The sequence below is a fragment of the Lissotriton helveticus genome, chromosome 8 (assembly GCF_964261635.1).
Source record: "Lissotriton helveticus chromosome 8, aLisHel1.1, whole genome shotgun sequence".
NCBI classification, from domain to species: domain Eukaryota; kingdom Metazoa; phylum Chordata; class Amphibia; order Caudata; family Salamandridae; genus Lissotriton; species Lissotriton helveticus.
Window position 1 is genome coordinate 171,231,935 of NC_136069.1, and position 15,160 is coordinate 171,247,094.

Consider the following 15,160-nt stretch of genomic DNA (forward strand, 5'->3'; position numbering starts at 1 on the left):
ACACCCTGCACAGGGGGGTACACACATTACTCAGCGCAATTCAACATTCATACTCGCATAGACTATTGGTTGGCCTCGCAGTCTCTGGTATCGGCGATATGCCGCTGTGAGGTACTGCCCCGTAGGTACTCGGCCCCGTACGTACTCGAATAACTCGCCTGTGCTACTGTCGGTGTTGACTCCGGCGAGACGGATCCTACCGTTCGCATGGCGGTTTCCCCCGTACTCCCTGTTGGATTCTGCCTTTAGGGAGGAATTGGTCACTGACATTGAAACATATTTGAGGCAAATGAGGCATCGGTCCCCTCGACCCAATCCGTTTGGGAGGCGTTCAAGCTTTACGTCAGATCACGATTGCGGACACTGGAGGTTGAGCTTAGGGAGATAGAGGAAAGGCAATTACACTGCCCCAGCGCCGACTTGACTAGAGAATTACAGGCTACGTTAAAGGACTACAATGAGGAGGCGGACCTGGAGGTTAAGCATCTAGGGAAATATGCTACTGCCAGAGTCTATGGAGAGGGTGAACGCCCAGGTGCGGTGCTGGTACGACTGGGGAGGAGGGCCAGGCCATGTGGGGAGGTCCCAGAGATGAGATGTGACCGAACGGGGGAGCCGCTCACCAATGCTCAATTGGCGGAACGGTTCGAGAGGTACTATATGGATTTGTACGCCTCTAGGGGCCCAGTGCCTGAGGAGCGGATCCTTGATTACCTGACCCATATACGGCTGCCCTGGCTCACGGATGTGGACCGTCAATTCCTGGTGCGCCCAATAGAAAAGGAAGAGATAGTGCTGGCTCTATCCACGATGCCGTCGAGGAAGGCAGCGGGTAGCGACTGACTCACGGTGGCCTTTTACAAAGCTTTTTTAGACCTCCTGCTCCCCAGACTGCTAGCCCTCTTTGAAGATATGGCGGAATCGGGTACCATGGTGCCCTCGATGAGGGAAGCGATAATAGTCACTATCCTAAAGCGAGTGCGCCTCTTATAGGCCGCTCTCGCTGTTGAATGTTGATGCGAAACTCTTCGCCAAGTTACTTGCCAACAGAATCTGCCCTATGGTCACCAAACTGGTAGCCCCAGAGCAGGCGGGCTTTGTCCCAGAGAGGAACCTTACTTATAACCTGAGGACGGTCTTTGCTGCTTTTCAGCACACTAGTGAGGAGGTCCGGGCAGTGGCGGTCTTCCTTGATATGGAGAAGGCATTCGAATCCGTCGAATGGCCCTTTTTGCTGCATGTGCTGACAGCTTTTTCTGCACTTTCTGACCACACTATATGACTCCCCAAAGGCTTGGATACGTGTTGGTCAGCTGATCACAGATACCATACGGATACAAAGAGGCACTAGACAAGAGTGCCCCCTGTCCCCTTTTCTGTACGCCCTTGTGGCGGAACCACTGGCATGTGCCTTACGGGAATATCATGGGCACTGGGGCATAAGATTCCCCACATACAATTTGATAGTCTCAACCTATGCTGACGATACGCTGTTGTACGTCAGGGAACCGGAAACCCACTTGCCGCCGGTTCTGCGGGAAGTGGTCTTATTTGGCGCGCTCTCGGGTGTGTGTGTGAACTGGAATAAGCTTTTAATGTTCCCCCTTACTCCGGCAACGACAGTTTGATCCCGAGTACCCCATACAGTGGACCACCGACTCAGTGCGCGATTTGGGGATTAGATTACACACGGATCCGGAGGTGCTAATAAGAGAGAATTACGGCACTGCGGTTTCCAAACTGGAAGACGATGTTGATAGATGGATTAAATTGCCTCTGTCACTGCTGGGGAGGGTGGCGCTTATGAAGATGGTGGTACTGCCCCGACTACTGTTTTTATTTTGCAATATCCCCATGGTTTTGTCTAAGACCTTTTTCGCGCAGCTGCGTTCCCTCATGATACACCTAGCATGGGCGGGTAAACAACCGAGGGCAGCTTGGTCCATTCTCATTAGGCCTTATGAGGTGGGAGGATTGAACTCCCCGGACCTAGAGCTTTACTACAGGGCGGCGCAGGCAGGCCCTGCATACAGGTGGATACATGGGCCGACCCATGTACCCTATGTACGTATGGAAATGGTAGTTGCTGCTCCCAGGCCGCTGCCGGCACTTCTGTCACAACCCCGAGACAGACGTACGGGACTGCTTGATTCATTAAATTCGGTTGTCCACGCCTGGTATAATAGGGAGGCGCAGGCATGTAGTGTACTGTATGCGCCAAACGCAGCGGTTAAATGGGCACACTGGTTAGCCCCATGCAAGGAAAGAGCAGTACAAAAAGCATTACACGACCTGAACATACATACAATGAGAGACTTATTTGAGCTAGGTGAGGCACGCACTTGGGAACAGGTGGAGTCTGAGGGGACGGGTGGTAGTCTGCTAGCCCAGTTTCAATTTCACAGAGTGAGACAGGCGCTGAAGGCACTCTTGGGTAATGAAATGGAGGAATTACAGACAGTCTGGACATACGCATGGGTGGTGGCTGCCAAATCCCCTACTAGATTAATATCCGGATTATACTCCATAACACTGGCGGAGAGGACATCCGAATATGCCAAACCGTGCCTTGCGTGGCAAACGGACCTACAATCAGAATTAACGGAGGAAGTGTGGAGGTATTGCTGCACTAGTACCAAGCGCCTCTCACTGAATGGTAGACACCGGCTCGTGCACTTTAAGTATTTGAACAGAATATACTACACGCCGGAAAGACTTCATAGATATGGGCTGCGTGACACTCCTGCGTGTGAAAGGTGTGGAATGCAAGTTGCGGACTTTATCCATGTTGCTTGGCAGTGCCCTGGGGTGCAAGCTTTCTGGGGAGAAGTGTACGAGGAGGTGAATAGTACTGTAGGGCTGACACTGACACCGGACCCCCTCCTGGCACTGCTGGGGTACTCCAGACCCTTGCACTCGTCCCATAGGAGGATTGTTGACATGGCTTTTCTGATTGCGAGGAGGTGCGTTGAAATGAGATGGATGAGAGGGCCACCCCCTACACTAAGACACTGGACTAATACGATGACGTATTGCTGCAAGCAGACTTAACTTTACAACGAGCTGCTTCCACCCAGGAACAGGCCGAAAAACTTCTGGCCAGTTTTATGGAGCGGCACATGCCACGAGTAGATGCTGAGGAAGAGGAGGAGGACGGAATGGGAGGGGACCCTGAGACTGATTTTATGACCGATGAGCCTACACTGTCAGATATTGCACACTAAGGCCTGCCAGGTATATGTGAGGCTGCATCGAGAGGTGCAGGGAAGAGGGCCGCGTACCTCAGAGACGAAGATGGGTAACTCGCTCACGCTGCACCTTGGTTTGTGCGCCAGGAGCATCTTAGCAGGGGGACGAGGCGATAAGGGACTTATTGTTGTGCTGTGAATCTGTGGAGGAAGTGAAGGTGTTATTATACTAAGGAGATGTTCTTTGCAAATGCTCTGTGATGTCAGTTTGCTGTGTTTTTTTTTTTTTTTGTGATGAAAATGCAAATAAACAAATTTAAAAAAAAAAAAGGACAGAGGCATAACCTTTGCATAGGTGATTCACTATTGAGTTGTGACCTATCTATTAAAAGTGCTCTCATACAATCCTTACACTGAAACAACTGCTCCAGACATACATGTGTAGGAGCTTATTGGCTGTGCTGACAGATGTAGAGAAATGTAGTGGTGAGTAACGTGCTCTTTTGTGTTTATTTCTAGGTGGTTTATTTTCGCCAAGGTCATGAAGCGTACATTGAGGCAGTCAAAAGAAATAATATTTATAATTTAAAACCCTACAAGGAGCCATGGAAAAAACTTGTGTTAAGGGTAAGATTACTTAAGTTTACAATTGTGACTTTCATCCATAAGCCCTGTACCTTTTAACAAAATCTATACAACCTTTTTTTAGATAAAATATTTAAGATGACTTTTTAAGCTACTTATTTCAGGTAATTTGTTAGATGAATACTTGAAAATTAACTTTAGAATTGGATTGCTATATATGGGTTCCATACCAATCCTCAGTACTGAACAACTGGAATGAAATCCCGATATTCACAGCAGTAATGTCAAAAAAGTGCATTCAGAATTTCCAGAGGCCTGAATGAGGTGGCCGAATGGTGGGTAGTTGTCTTACTCACCTTCCTTTGCCACTTCACACACCTGAGGAGGGCTGGAGAATGCAGGCATCACCTTTGCTTAGGACCTTCTTCCCTGTTGATGCAAGTCTGTGCAAACCTCCGCTCACAAGAGCAGTCAAATGGGGGATGCCCAGTGCGGCTTTTAGAGTCTCTGTCAGCATGTAGCCATATTGTGTTAACAGGGAAGGAACAGGATTGCATATTCTGGTGGCTGTGGGTGGCAGGTACAAAGGTATTTGTTTTTCACATTAGATTAGGAGGGGGTTGGAAGCGTATATGCCATGAAGGAGGGTGGCAGAAGGCCAGGCTTTACTATTTTCCTTTTTTTTGGCAGGCATGCTGTATAATATGGCTTCTCAATTACTCCTTTGGATATGTTGGAAGTAGTGGCAGTTGCGTCAGGGAAGGGGAATAAATATGTATACGATACCATAGACAATTTGAACTTTTCTATATGGAATCATTCAATCCTTTGGTAATAAACATCTTCATTAGTCACTGTAACCCATTTATGATTCTATATGGTATGTATGGCTCTCAGTGGGAACCATTAGAGGGAATATTCAAATCCGGATATTCACTTCTCTGACATAGCAACATTGGTAAACAAAACTTGTTTGGGGTCCCTGGACCCTAAAGAATACCAGGACTTGGACCCAACGTGGACTGTGTGGAGAATTGGCGGATGCCCGTAGACTGGATACCTCTCCAGATACTGTCATGGTCTCTCCTCCTACTCTAGCTACTAAGAAGGTGGACTCTTTTGGTGTAGTGGTGAGAAGGGCGGCAGAAGTCCTGGACTTAAGCCTACCCGCAGTGGCAGTCAAGACTGTCTTGACAGTGGTGCATCAGCCAGGAGTGATCCGTTCAGAACAGCTTCTCCCATTTAATGAAGCCCTTGCGGACGTGCTGCTTGGGCCCTGTTCAAACCCTGTACAGGGGCTCCTGTGAACAAGATGATTGCCTATCACCACTGCCCTGCCTTAGGGAACCCCAGTTTTCTCATGCAACACCCTTCCCTGGAGAGCTTGGTGGTCCAGGCCTCCACTTTACGAGTAAATCCTAGTGAATTCCCTTCTAATCCTCCAGATATGGAATCCTAGAGTCTCTACACCATGAGTAGGAAATTTTCTTCCATCCTGGTGCTGCTTTCCGTAAAGACCTCCGGCCTTTTGGGCCGTTACTCCCATATTATAGGAGGCTGGCTTAGTATATGGTGCACACTTATTTAAGTGAAGCACCCTGCACTAAGCCATACAACTCTTATAGTGATTTTAGTGGTCTTAGACAACTAGAGAAATTCTCTCTAAGTGGTAGCTGTGGAGAGCAGCCTTCAGGCTTAGTCCAAGAGCGTTAAGCAGCATGTTTTACCAGATCTAATCATGTAGTGTAGGTTAAATGAAACAGAACCACACAGTGTGGTTATGAAAATTTCTATTTATTACACAACACTCACTAACACAATGGTATATCGCCTAGCCGGAGATATCAACACAAATACACAGTAATACTTCAACTGCAAGAGGTAAGTAAGCACAATACACAATGTTCTCCAGGGGGAGACCAAACCATATACAAAAGAAGTGGCAAACAAACTGTGACTGAAGTTGGGAGTTGGACCAGGAGACTCAGAAGAGCTGGGGACACAAGGAACCACCAGAGGTAAGTACCCAGGAACCCCACTGAGGCTGTGTACAAAGTAGAAATACAGCTGCATACTCGATACAAGTCAATGGGGGAGCTGCAGTTGCAGGCTTAATGTTGACTGACCCTTCCCAGTGGACCCTTAAGAAAACCTGTGGAAGGCAAAAGGTTGGAGAGTCAGCCCACCCGTGGTTACCCCAGGAACCAGGATACCTAAACCAGGGAAGCCTGGTGCATAGGTGTGAAGTGAAGTCAGAAACCACCGTAGACCACAATGGAGGACTTTAGGAAAGATGCCGCTGGGAAAAAAGGTGAACAAGTCCAGTGGAATCCAAGGATGGATTCTTGAAGAGAAGAACCTACAAGCAGAGGAGACAGAGTCTATGCCCCTCAGAGGTTACCAGGAGGCATGCAAGAGCAAACACCACCGATGACAGAGAATGCAGGAGTGATGATGGTGACCTTGTCGCTGCAGCGGTGAGGACCAGGCTATGCTGCGGAGGACCAGGAGCCATTTAAGAGCGGTCCCATGGCGGAAGTCGAGAACCAGGGGGTTCGGTGTCCGGCGAAAGCACCAACAGGCCTTAGCAGCAGCAACAGAAACAGATGTGGTAAACGATAAAGGAGCAATGTTGGGACCAGCAAGCTCCAAGGGACAATTGCAGAAGAGTCAGATAACACCCGAGCAAACGAGGGAGGTCACTGAAGCCAAAGACCCTCAAGAGGATCCACTGGATGCAGGCACAGGAGTCGCAAGAGGACCTCAAGCAGCTCACCAAAGATGCTGGCCTAAGGTGCAGAGGATGCGGTGAGGATGAAGATTTTGGCACACAGAGATGCTGGAGCTTCTTTTAGCCCAAAGATCTCTGGAGTACAGAGCCAACAAGCCTTGGCAACAGCTAGTCGACACAGTGCACCGGGGTTCTGTTCCAGTGGTTCTGATGAGGGATACTGGCCTCAAACTTGCTGAGAGGACAGGTGTGGCCTTGAGGGAGTTGCAGAACCAACACCTCTGTTGCTGAGCCTTTTGAAGTCCGTGGGACGTCAGGAGCAGCAGACCAATCAGGTTTGTTGCAGTGCCTGCAGATGCAAGGGAGTGGCTCCTTCACTCCAAGGGAGATTACTTCGGGTGTCCTTGATGCCCACAGGCCTGGACACGAATTTGGAAGAAGCCAGGCACAGATGGCAAAGAAGACTTCCAGAACAGCGAGACCAGGAGCAGCAGGAGTCTTACTTTGTGCAGTCTCGGTTCCAGGCGAAGTCCAGGTGCCCAGATGATCGAAGTCGAAGTGGTTTATAGTTTAAATCTTGTCCCACGATGAATCTAACGAGTCACTCACCAGTGAGGACTTGAGTACCCTAAGGAAAGGGCTGCAACAATTCAGGGGTCCCTCCCAGAGGATAGGCTGGAAAGAGGGGAGGATTCTGCCATGTCCTTTGTCTAGTTTCGTGCCAGAGCGGGAGACAAGGGTTCTCTGAACTGGCTCAAACTGGAGTATGCAGGTAGGGCACCAAAGGTGCCTTTGAAAGCAGTCTGGTGGCACTGACAAGTGCCCCCAGTCCAGCCCAATACACTAAGTCCTGTCTGGGAGGTGGTCACACCTCCCTGTGCGGCAGGAAACCTATAGTTCTGTCTTCCCTTGCTCGAGCTCAGTTCAGCAGCAGGATGGCAGAATCGTGTCTGTGGTGAGCAGCAGCACCACCTTGCTGTTAGACCCTGAAAGGCCGGTACAGTAAATACAGGGGTGCACCCTAGGGGAGTCCCCCATTACATGGTATCCTACATCCAATACTGGAATCAGTGTTTGGGTAGGATCCCAACTTGTTTGATACCAAACATGACCGGTTTGGTCCAGCCAATATATAGTTAGACTTCTCGTAATTGACTTGATGTCCACTCTAAAAATGAAATGGCTGAGTGCACTTACAAGCGTGGAGAGTCAACTCCGTGGTTTGTATGGGTGTTGCGCTCATGCAGGGCCACCCTCATACTTCTAAACAAGTACCCTGCCCTCATGGCTAAAGAGCCTGCCTTAGGGGTGACTTATAGGTTTTAAGTGTAGTGACCTCAGATATATAGAAACCTAAAGCTACTGTGTTAGGTGCAAGCACCAACGCACACAGGCTGCAATGGCAGGCCTGTAGTCACAGTTTAAGTGGAATCCCCTGGGTGGCAAAATACATGCTTCAGCCCAGGGGAGACCACTGGTGTACCTATGCCCTGGGCACCTCCTTACCGTGTACTCAGGACTTAGAAGGGTACACCAGTGGCCAATTAGGAAGGTACTTACCACTGTCAAATTTAGGAAAAAAGCACAGTGACTGTGGTTCTGATTAGCATGTTCCCAGTCAGACTAGTCATAAAACAGAATAACACCAGCAAAAAGTGGGGGTAACCATGAAAGAAGATTCTACTTTTCTACACATGCGCTATGGGTGTTGGTTGGGCAGGTACTGTCTGTGGACTCGGAGGAGACCCGGGCTGTACTTTCCTAAGCTATCGCATTTGGGATAGACGCAGTGAAGTTCACAATCCGATGTAGGCTGGGCACTACTGACATGCTGGACAGAGCGGTTTCTTACTGGCCTTGCAACGCTACACCTGGGTGAGGATAACTGGCTTTTCAAGAGATGTCCAAGCGTTGCTTATGGACATGCCCTTTGATGGCTCCCGTCTCTTTGGAAACCAGGCGGACTTTACACTGGAGTGCTTCAAGGATTAAAGAACTACAGGCAAGTCCTTGGTCCTTTGTATGGCCCTCTTGCTAACACCAGTCCGCTTTTTGATCCTTTTGTGGCTATGGAAGGGGCTTTTACCCACCCAGCAACCACGCCGTGCAAACTTTCCAGCCTCTGCGTGGCTGAGGAAGCAGTACCCACAAACCCCGTGGGTCGACCAGCCAGAGTTCTGGCCAGTCCACCACTACCCCGGCAGCTGCAACCTTCAAACCCCTTTAGTTTGCCCTCTTATTATTATAGGCATCCAGTGGGAGTCAGGATACGCCACCACCTGTTCCACTGGAGGTCTAGAACATCAGACAGCTGGGTTCTTCAGATTGTCTGAAGGGGCTACTCCCTCACATTCGTTACAGCCCCTGCACCTATGCCACCCACTTACGACAGGCTAACGGAGAACCATCTCTCCTTGCCCTGCCAGCAAATGACGGGTCTCTTGGCCAAGGGAGCCATAGAGAGGGTGCGGATGTCAGAAGTAGGTTGTTTTTGTTATTCCTGCTACTTTCTGGTGCTCAAAAAGGACGGAAGCCTTCGTCCTGTCCTAGACCTGCGCCCTCTCAATTTCTTACTGAAGCAGGTGAAATCCAGAATGATTACGCCTGCTCAAGTCCTGTCTGCCCTCAACCCGGGAGACTAATTGCTAGCCTTGTACTTGCAGTACGCATACTTCCACATTCACGTCTCGCCTGCCCACAAGCGTTACCTGCGGTTCATGGTGGGCCACAAGCACTTTCAGTTTGCCGTGCTTCTTTTTGGCCATACCAGTGACCTTCTGGTGTTCACCAAGTTGATGGCGGTGGTTGCAGCTCCTCTGCTGGGATCAGGGGTGCCAGTCTACCCCTATCTTGAAGACTTGCTGTTGAAGGGGCCTATCCCAGGCTGTCGTCTTCCACATTCACACTATGGCAGACCCCCTGCCCTCACTGTAGTTCACTTTTAATGTGCCGAAGTCACAGTTGACTCCCTCTCATATGCCCCCTTTCATTGGAGCTGTTCTGGACATGCTGCAGTTTCGGGCCTATCCTCTCCAACGGCAATTCAGGAATATTCATCCAATTTCCTGGATTTCGGTGAGACTGACTTTGAGGCTGCTTGCGCTCATGGCCACCTGCATTCTGGTTGTTACACATGCCTGCTGACATATTCAGCCTTTATAATGGGACGTGAAGTTAAGAATCAAAGGAATGTCTCCAACATGATCCAGATCTTGGGGTTCTGCAGTGGTAGTTAACAAACATCAATTGGGTCAGCGGCAGACCCCTCTCTCTTCCCCTACCAGATCTGACAATGATGAAAGATGCGTCTCTCCTGTGATGGACGGCCAGGTGGTGATCAGAGGACTCAAAGCTCCAGCAGAATCGGGACTCTGCATCAATCGGCTGGAGCTCCGAGAGGTCTGACTGGCATTGATAGCCTTTTTGCTCTTCATCAAGGGAAGGTTAGTGCAGGTGTTCACGGACTGCACCAAGGCGGCACTCGCTAGGCAACGCTTTTTGTCACGAGTGGGGTTGCGGTCTACTATACGCCTTACCGCCTATGTGGTAAATAAATAAATAATACCCTATTTTTGAATGAATAAATGAATAACAGATAGCTCAATAAATAAGAGTCAAGATTCGAGGTAGTAGGAGTTTGCAGGTTTATTACAGCATAAAGGAATAGGATGGCAAGGCCCAGCAGCGCTGCCGGGGTCAGGATCGGGACAAGGGAATAACTTTTTAATAACAGTGCATGAGCATATATACATAACGCAAACACATAGCATTACATTGCAATAGGCGTAGCAGTGGGTGGAGCAAAAAGGCGTGACGCGTAGCAGTCGCGAAAGATAAGGGTGAAAAGAGGTGTAACAGGGCGTATATATAGACATGTGATGCAAACGTAACAGAATATGTCATGAATGGGGCGGAAACCATGGAGGGGGCTACCTGAGGAGCCGGGACCTCTAACCTGATGGTGCGCGCAAACTAGCAATGACGTGTTACTAGGAGAAGCTGGGGGCTATGAACTCTGTGCTAGGAGCAGAGACTGAAGTCTGGAGAGTCAGGGCGACATGTACCTAAACAGCATCTAGTATCTGATGTTTAGAGAACATGTTGATATAAACTAGAAGTCAGGAGGGGAAAGGCTAACTTGATTCTAAGACTGGACCATGCATTATTCTACATGTAGTGCGTGATGAAGAATATTAAATGACCATTAAATGCAGTATTTCTCTAACGTGGAGACGTGAAGGCTAGACAATGACGGAAACTATCGATGCGATTCAGTAGCTTTAGGAATGCAGAGAAGGAGGACTGAACTGATAACTGGAATCATAACATATTCTTGGCAGACTCAGAGGCAGAGCCAGGGTGAGCCGGGCACTGCGAGGCAGGAAGTAAGTGAAGGGTCGAGGATACAGGTGGGGGCTGTATCGCTCCTCAGCGAGGTTTCAGGAGACAGGAGCTGAATCTGGTGTCCAGGCCCTTTTGAGGCCTAGAAACGAGGACTTTATAAGGGAATAACGTGCACACTGAGAAACGTGGCAACGTAGCTTTACATAGGCCTGATATTCGTAGTATTCACGAGAACTGGAAACTGACATACTAGAGGTGGACACAACTATAATTGCGTCTTGAATCGAACATAGGGAATACATATGCATATTTAATCATGCACACATAACATATGATGGATGACACGTAGGGACACAGAACATGGCAAAATTTACTTTTCCACATTCCCTCCTTGTCACTACGTTTCCATCAGGAAACATCAATATTCATGATACCATCTATCATTTCATACAGTATCATTTGCTCGTCTCGAATTATCCTGGAACGGGATTTAGAACGGGGCTTGGGACTAGGAATACAAGAGGTAGCACAAATGCCGCAAATCGCAGGGCCACATTGTATACAGAGGCAGCAGCTGAATATGATCGCTACTGCAATACCTAGAAAGGACAAGACTTTCCATCCCCAGGCGGAAATTATATTCCAGAACCAACCGGACCATGTCCAGGTGCCTGGATCTTGGTGTAACAGATGGGCAATTTTATGGAGTCTGGTTATAGCTGAATAAACAGACGGTGCGTTATTTGGAATGAAAATGCAGCAACTAGATCCGATGACTCTACAGGCCCCGCCCCCATCGGCCAGTATGACGTCAAGGACGAGACGATTCTGTAAAACGACAAATCTCATAGCAGATTGCTCTTCAGTTAAGTTACCTAGAGCAGAGGCAGTCTCATTTACTACAACTTCGAGGGTTCTGGTTAACCTACGGATCAGTTTACTATTCTGGATAGGTCCTATAAAGAAGAAGAAACCTCTGTTGAAATCTGTATACTGTTCTAGAGCAGTTTCAGTATAATCGACAATTGGGGACTCCCTTCTATGTCTAATGTGTACTAGATGTGTGTTTCTATGATAATCAGGTGGGGCTAGGAAAACTGGTGGCAGTAGGAAGGCAATGTAACAGGTTCCCTCCCAATCGAGGGGCAGGCGAACATATGCAGTTTGACCACAAATAAAATAAGAATGACGTGAAGCTTTGAAAATGGATTTCCCACTGTCACTATACTTGACAATAGTAGTACAATCACTATGTCCTACATGTACGGAACCATAATTTCGGACACATAATTCACCTTTGACTGGCAGTACTGAAATAGCAGGTAAGTCTGGAGTAGTATCAGACTGAACATTCAGGACCATGAAATTCGAAGAATAGTTACCTAAATTATACACTTCATTTTCTAGATCTAACCCGGTTCTGTGGGGAAGACCTTGCTTGTCTGGAAAACATGTACTGTTAAGAAAAGACATATCTGTTGAGGATAACGTTAACGTGGACCATGCTCCACACGAACCATTATGTGAAAATGGATAAGGAAAAAGTGGCAGAACTCCCTTCGGTATCTGGAAAGGTGGGAGTCGACCACACACCCAACAATTAGTGGCATTGCTGGTCTGATGTGAGTAATGTAACATGCGGATGAAAGAATTATTTTTCATAGCGAGGCGGTAAGAGAGTTCATGAGGAGGCAGATCACTAAACGTGTGCTCTACTGTAGCATTAGCAGACTTATTTACATGAAGAACTGGGAAATACAAGAAAAATGCATAACTGGTGCAGGAAATCATAATGCTGAGAAACAATATGAAACATAGAAAAACGATACATCGAATTGAGTTTTGACTAACTCTCTCACTATGGAGGTCTATTTTATACATGTCAGAAACAGTCTAACCGTTTCACCTAGGGGAGGACTTAGACAATCAAACTGGCTGACTTATTTTACTAGACCGGAGTTTTAACTTATACTCCTGTTGCGGAGTTTTCTCTAACAGGGTAGGGTTTGTAGCAATGTCTTTTGCGGGACAGTCCTTGAGAACAATATTTTGGCAATCCTTCAAATCCTGGGAAATGTTCTTTAAAACGGGTTTCAGTCCATAAAACTTTTTTATATGAGAAAGGTGCACCCAGCCTTTGCGACCTTCCAACTTCACGGCTGTACGGGTGGTGAGGAGGACCTGTCGGGGCTCCTTCCAGCGTGGCTCCAGCGGACTTGAGCGGTCAAAATTGCGGACAAGGACCATGGATCCTGGAACAATTTCATGCGGTGCCACCTCGGTATTGTCTGGAAATGCGGCGGCAACCTGTGAACGACAAGAGTTGAGGGCAGACATCAAGGAAGCTAGGTAATCTGTCAGCATATTACTTGAAACATCGGTAATACTTCGGGGTCTAGGAGTACCCCACATGTTAGGGGGGCGGCCGAAAACGACCTCATACGGGGACAGACCTGATCTGGAATGTGCGACCATGCGCATATAAAATAAAGCGACTGGCAGAGCTACTAGCCAGTCCACACCTTTCTCTTTACACACTTTTGCAATTCGGATTTTCAGAGTCTGGTTATGTCTCTCTACGAGACCGGCTGCTTCAGGATGGCGTACACAATGAAACTTCCACTGGTACCCCAACAAAAGGGAAACATGCTTCATCAACTCAGATGAGAATGGCTGGCCGTTGTCAGAATATACGACTCTAGGGAGTCCATAACGGGGGAAGAACTCACGAACCAACTGTTTGGCAGTGGTCGTGGCTGTGTAATCTGGAACTGGATATGCTTCTGTCCACCTGGACAAAGCGCATACAACTACAAGGACATACTTGAAACCTCGACATCGCTCCATCTGAATATAATCCATCTGGAGGACTTCAAAAGGGTGGTCAGGAGGCTGGAATCCACCTTGTTCCACCGGGACACTTTTACCTGGATTAAACTGACAACATATCATACAGGTACGGACTTTCTGCTTGGCTGCAGCTTGTAAATGCTTGTTGAACCAAATGTTCTGGATACTGTCTAACATAGCTTTTTCTCCTAAATGTGCTGGACTATGTGCGGTATTAATAATGACTTGAACCATAGAGTCGGGGAGAAACCATGTGGCTCTACCCTTCGTTAACCATCCTTGATCTGTCTGGACCCCTCCTTGTTCGGACCATTTCTTGATTTCTTCGGGAGTAGCATGTAACTGGATATCTATGACATCTTGTGTAGGGTCCTTAACTGTCATGCATGTAATCGGATCTGGAGTGTGTGTCATGTTAACTGGAATGTCTAGAGTCTGTGCTGTGAGCTTGGCTGTGCGATCTGCTAAATCGTTACCTTGAGAAATAATGTCAGTAACTTTCGTATGTGCTTTGCACTTCATGATAGCGATAGATGTCGGTAAATGTATGGCATCTAACAGAGCTTGAATAAGGAGACCATGCTGAATCTTGGTTCCATGAGAAGTCATGAAACCTCTCTCCTGCCAGAGCACTCCGAAGTCGTGTACAACTCCAAATGCGTAGCGTGAATCTGTGTAAACATTAACTTTCAAGTTCTTGGCGTGTATGCAGGCTTGTGTCAGAGCAACTAGCTCTGCTGCTTGAGCGGACAGGGTGTCAATACGGTGTGTTTCAATAACTTCGGTGTCAGTAGTCACTGCATACGCGGCAAATAGTTCTCCTGTACTTGTTCTCATACATGAACCATCCACATAAAGTGTCAGGTCGGGGTCTGGTAACGGAGTATCTGTCAGATCTTGTCTTGGCTTTGTCGTAATGTTAACTACTTCCACACAGTCATGTGTGGCAGAATTCGAAGTAACTGATGGTAACAGTGTAGCAGGGTTCAGGATGTTGCAGCGTCTGATTTCTATGTGTGGCTGGAACAGTGTCAATTCATAACCTGTTAAACGTGCAATTGTCAAGTGCTGAGTTTGTGTTCGGTTTAAAAGAACTTCCACGGAATGTGGAACTTGTACTGTCAAGGTATGTCCTAAGACTATGGAATCACTTTGTCTGATAGCTAGGGCTGTGGCTGCAACTGACTTGAGGCACGCAGGCAGAGCCTGGGCTACAGGATCTAATGTGCTCGAAAAATAAGCACAGGGCTTGTATTGTCCTGCTTGATCTTGTGTGAGAACAGATAATGCTGTACCTTCGCGTTCAGTGACGAAAAGTGTAAAAGGCTTACTGTAGTTTGGTGTCGCTAGAACTGGAGCTTGGCATAGGGCTTTCTTTAACTCATTGAAACTAAGTGTATGTTCAGATGTCCAAGGGAGGACAGTCGATACGGCTGCCTCCTGTGTCGTTAACTGTATCAGT

The 15,160-nt window shown here is 47.9% G+C and overlaps 1 protein-coding gene across 4 annotated transcripts in view; it reads left to right on the top strand.

Annotated features, from left to right (window-relative positions):
• The window catches only part of BRWD1 (bromodomain and WD repeat domain containing 1), a 2,464,655-nt gene that overhangs the window by 1,412,634 nt on the left and 1,036,861 nt on the right, over positions 1 to 15,160 (top strand). For all 4 annotated transcript variants that reach the window (XM_078656838.1, XM_078656840.1, XM_078656841.1 and 1 more), the window contains one exon: positions 3,708 to 3,815. In XM_078656838.1, coding sequence (XP_078512964.1) covers positions 3,708 to 3,815 — 108 coding nt within the window. The remainder of the gene's footprint in view (positions 1 to 3,707; positions 3,816 to 15,160) is intronic.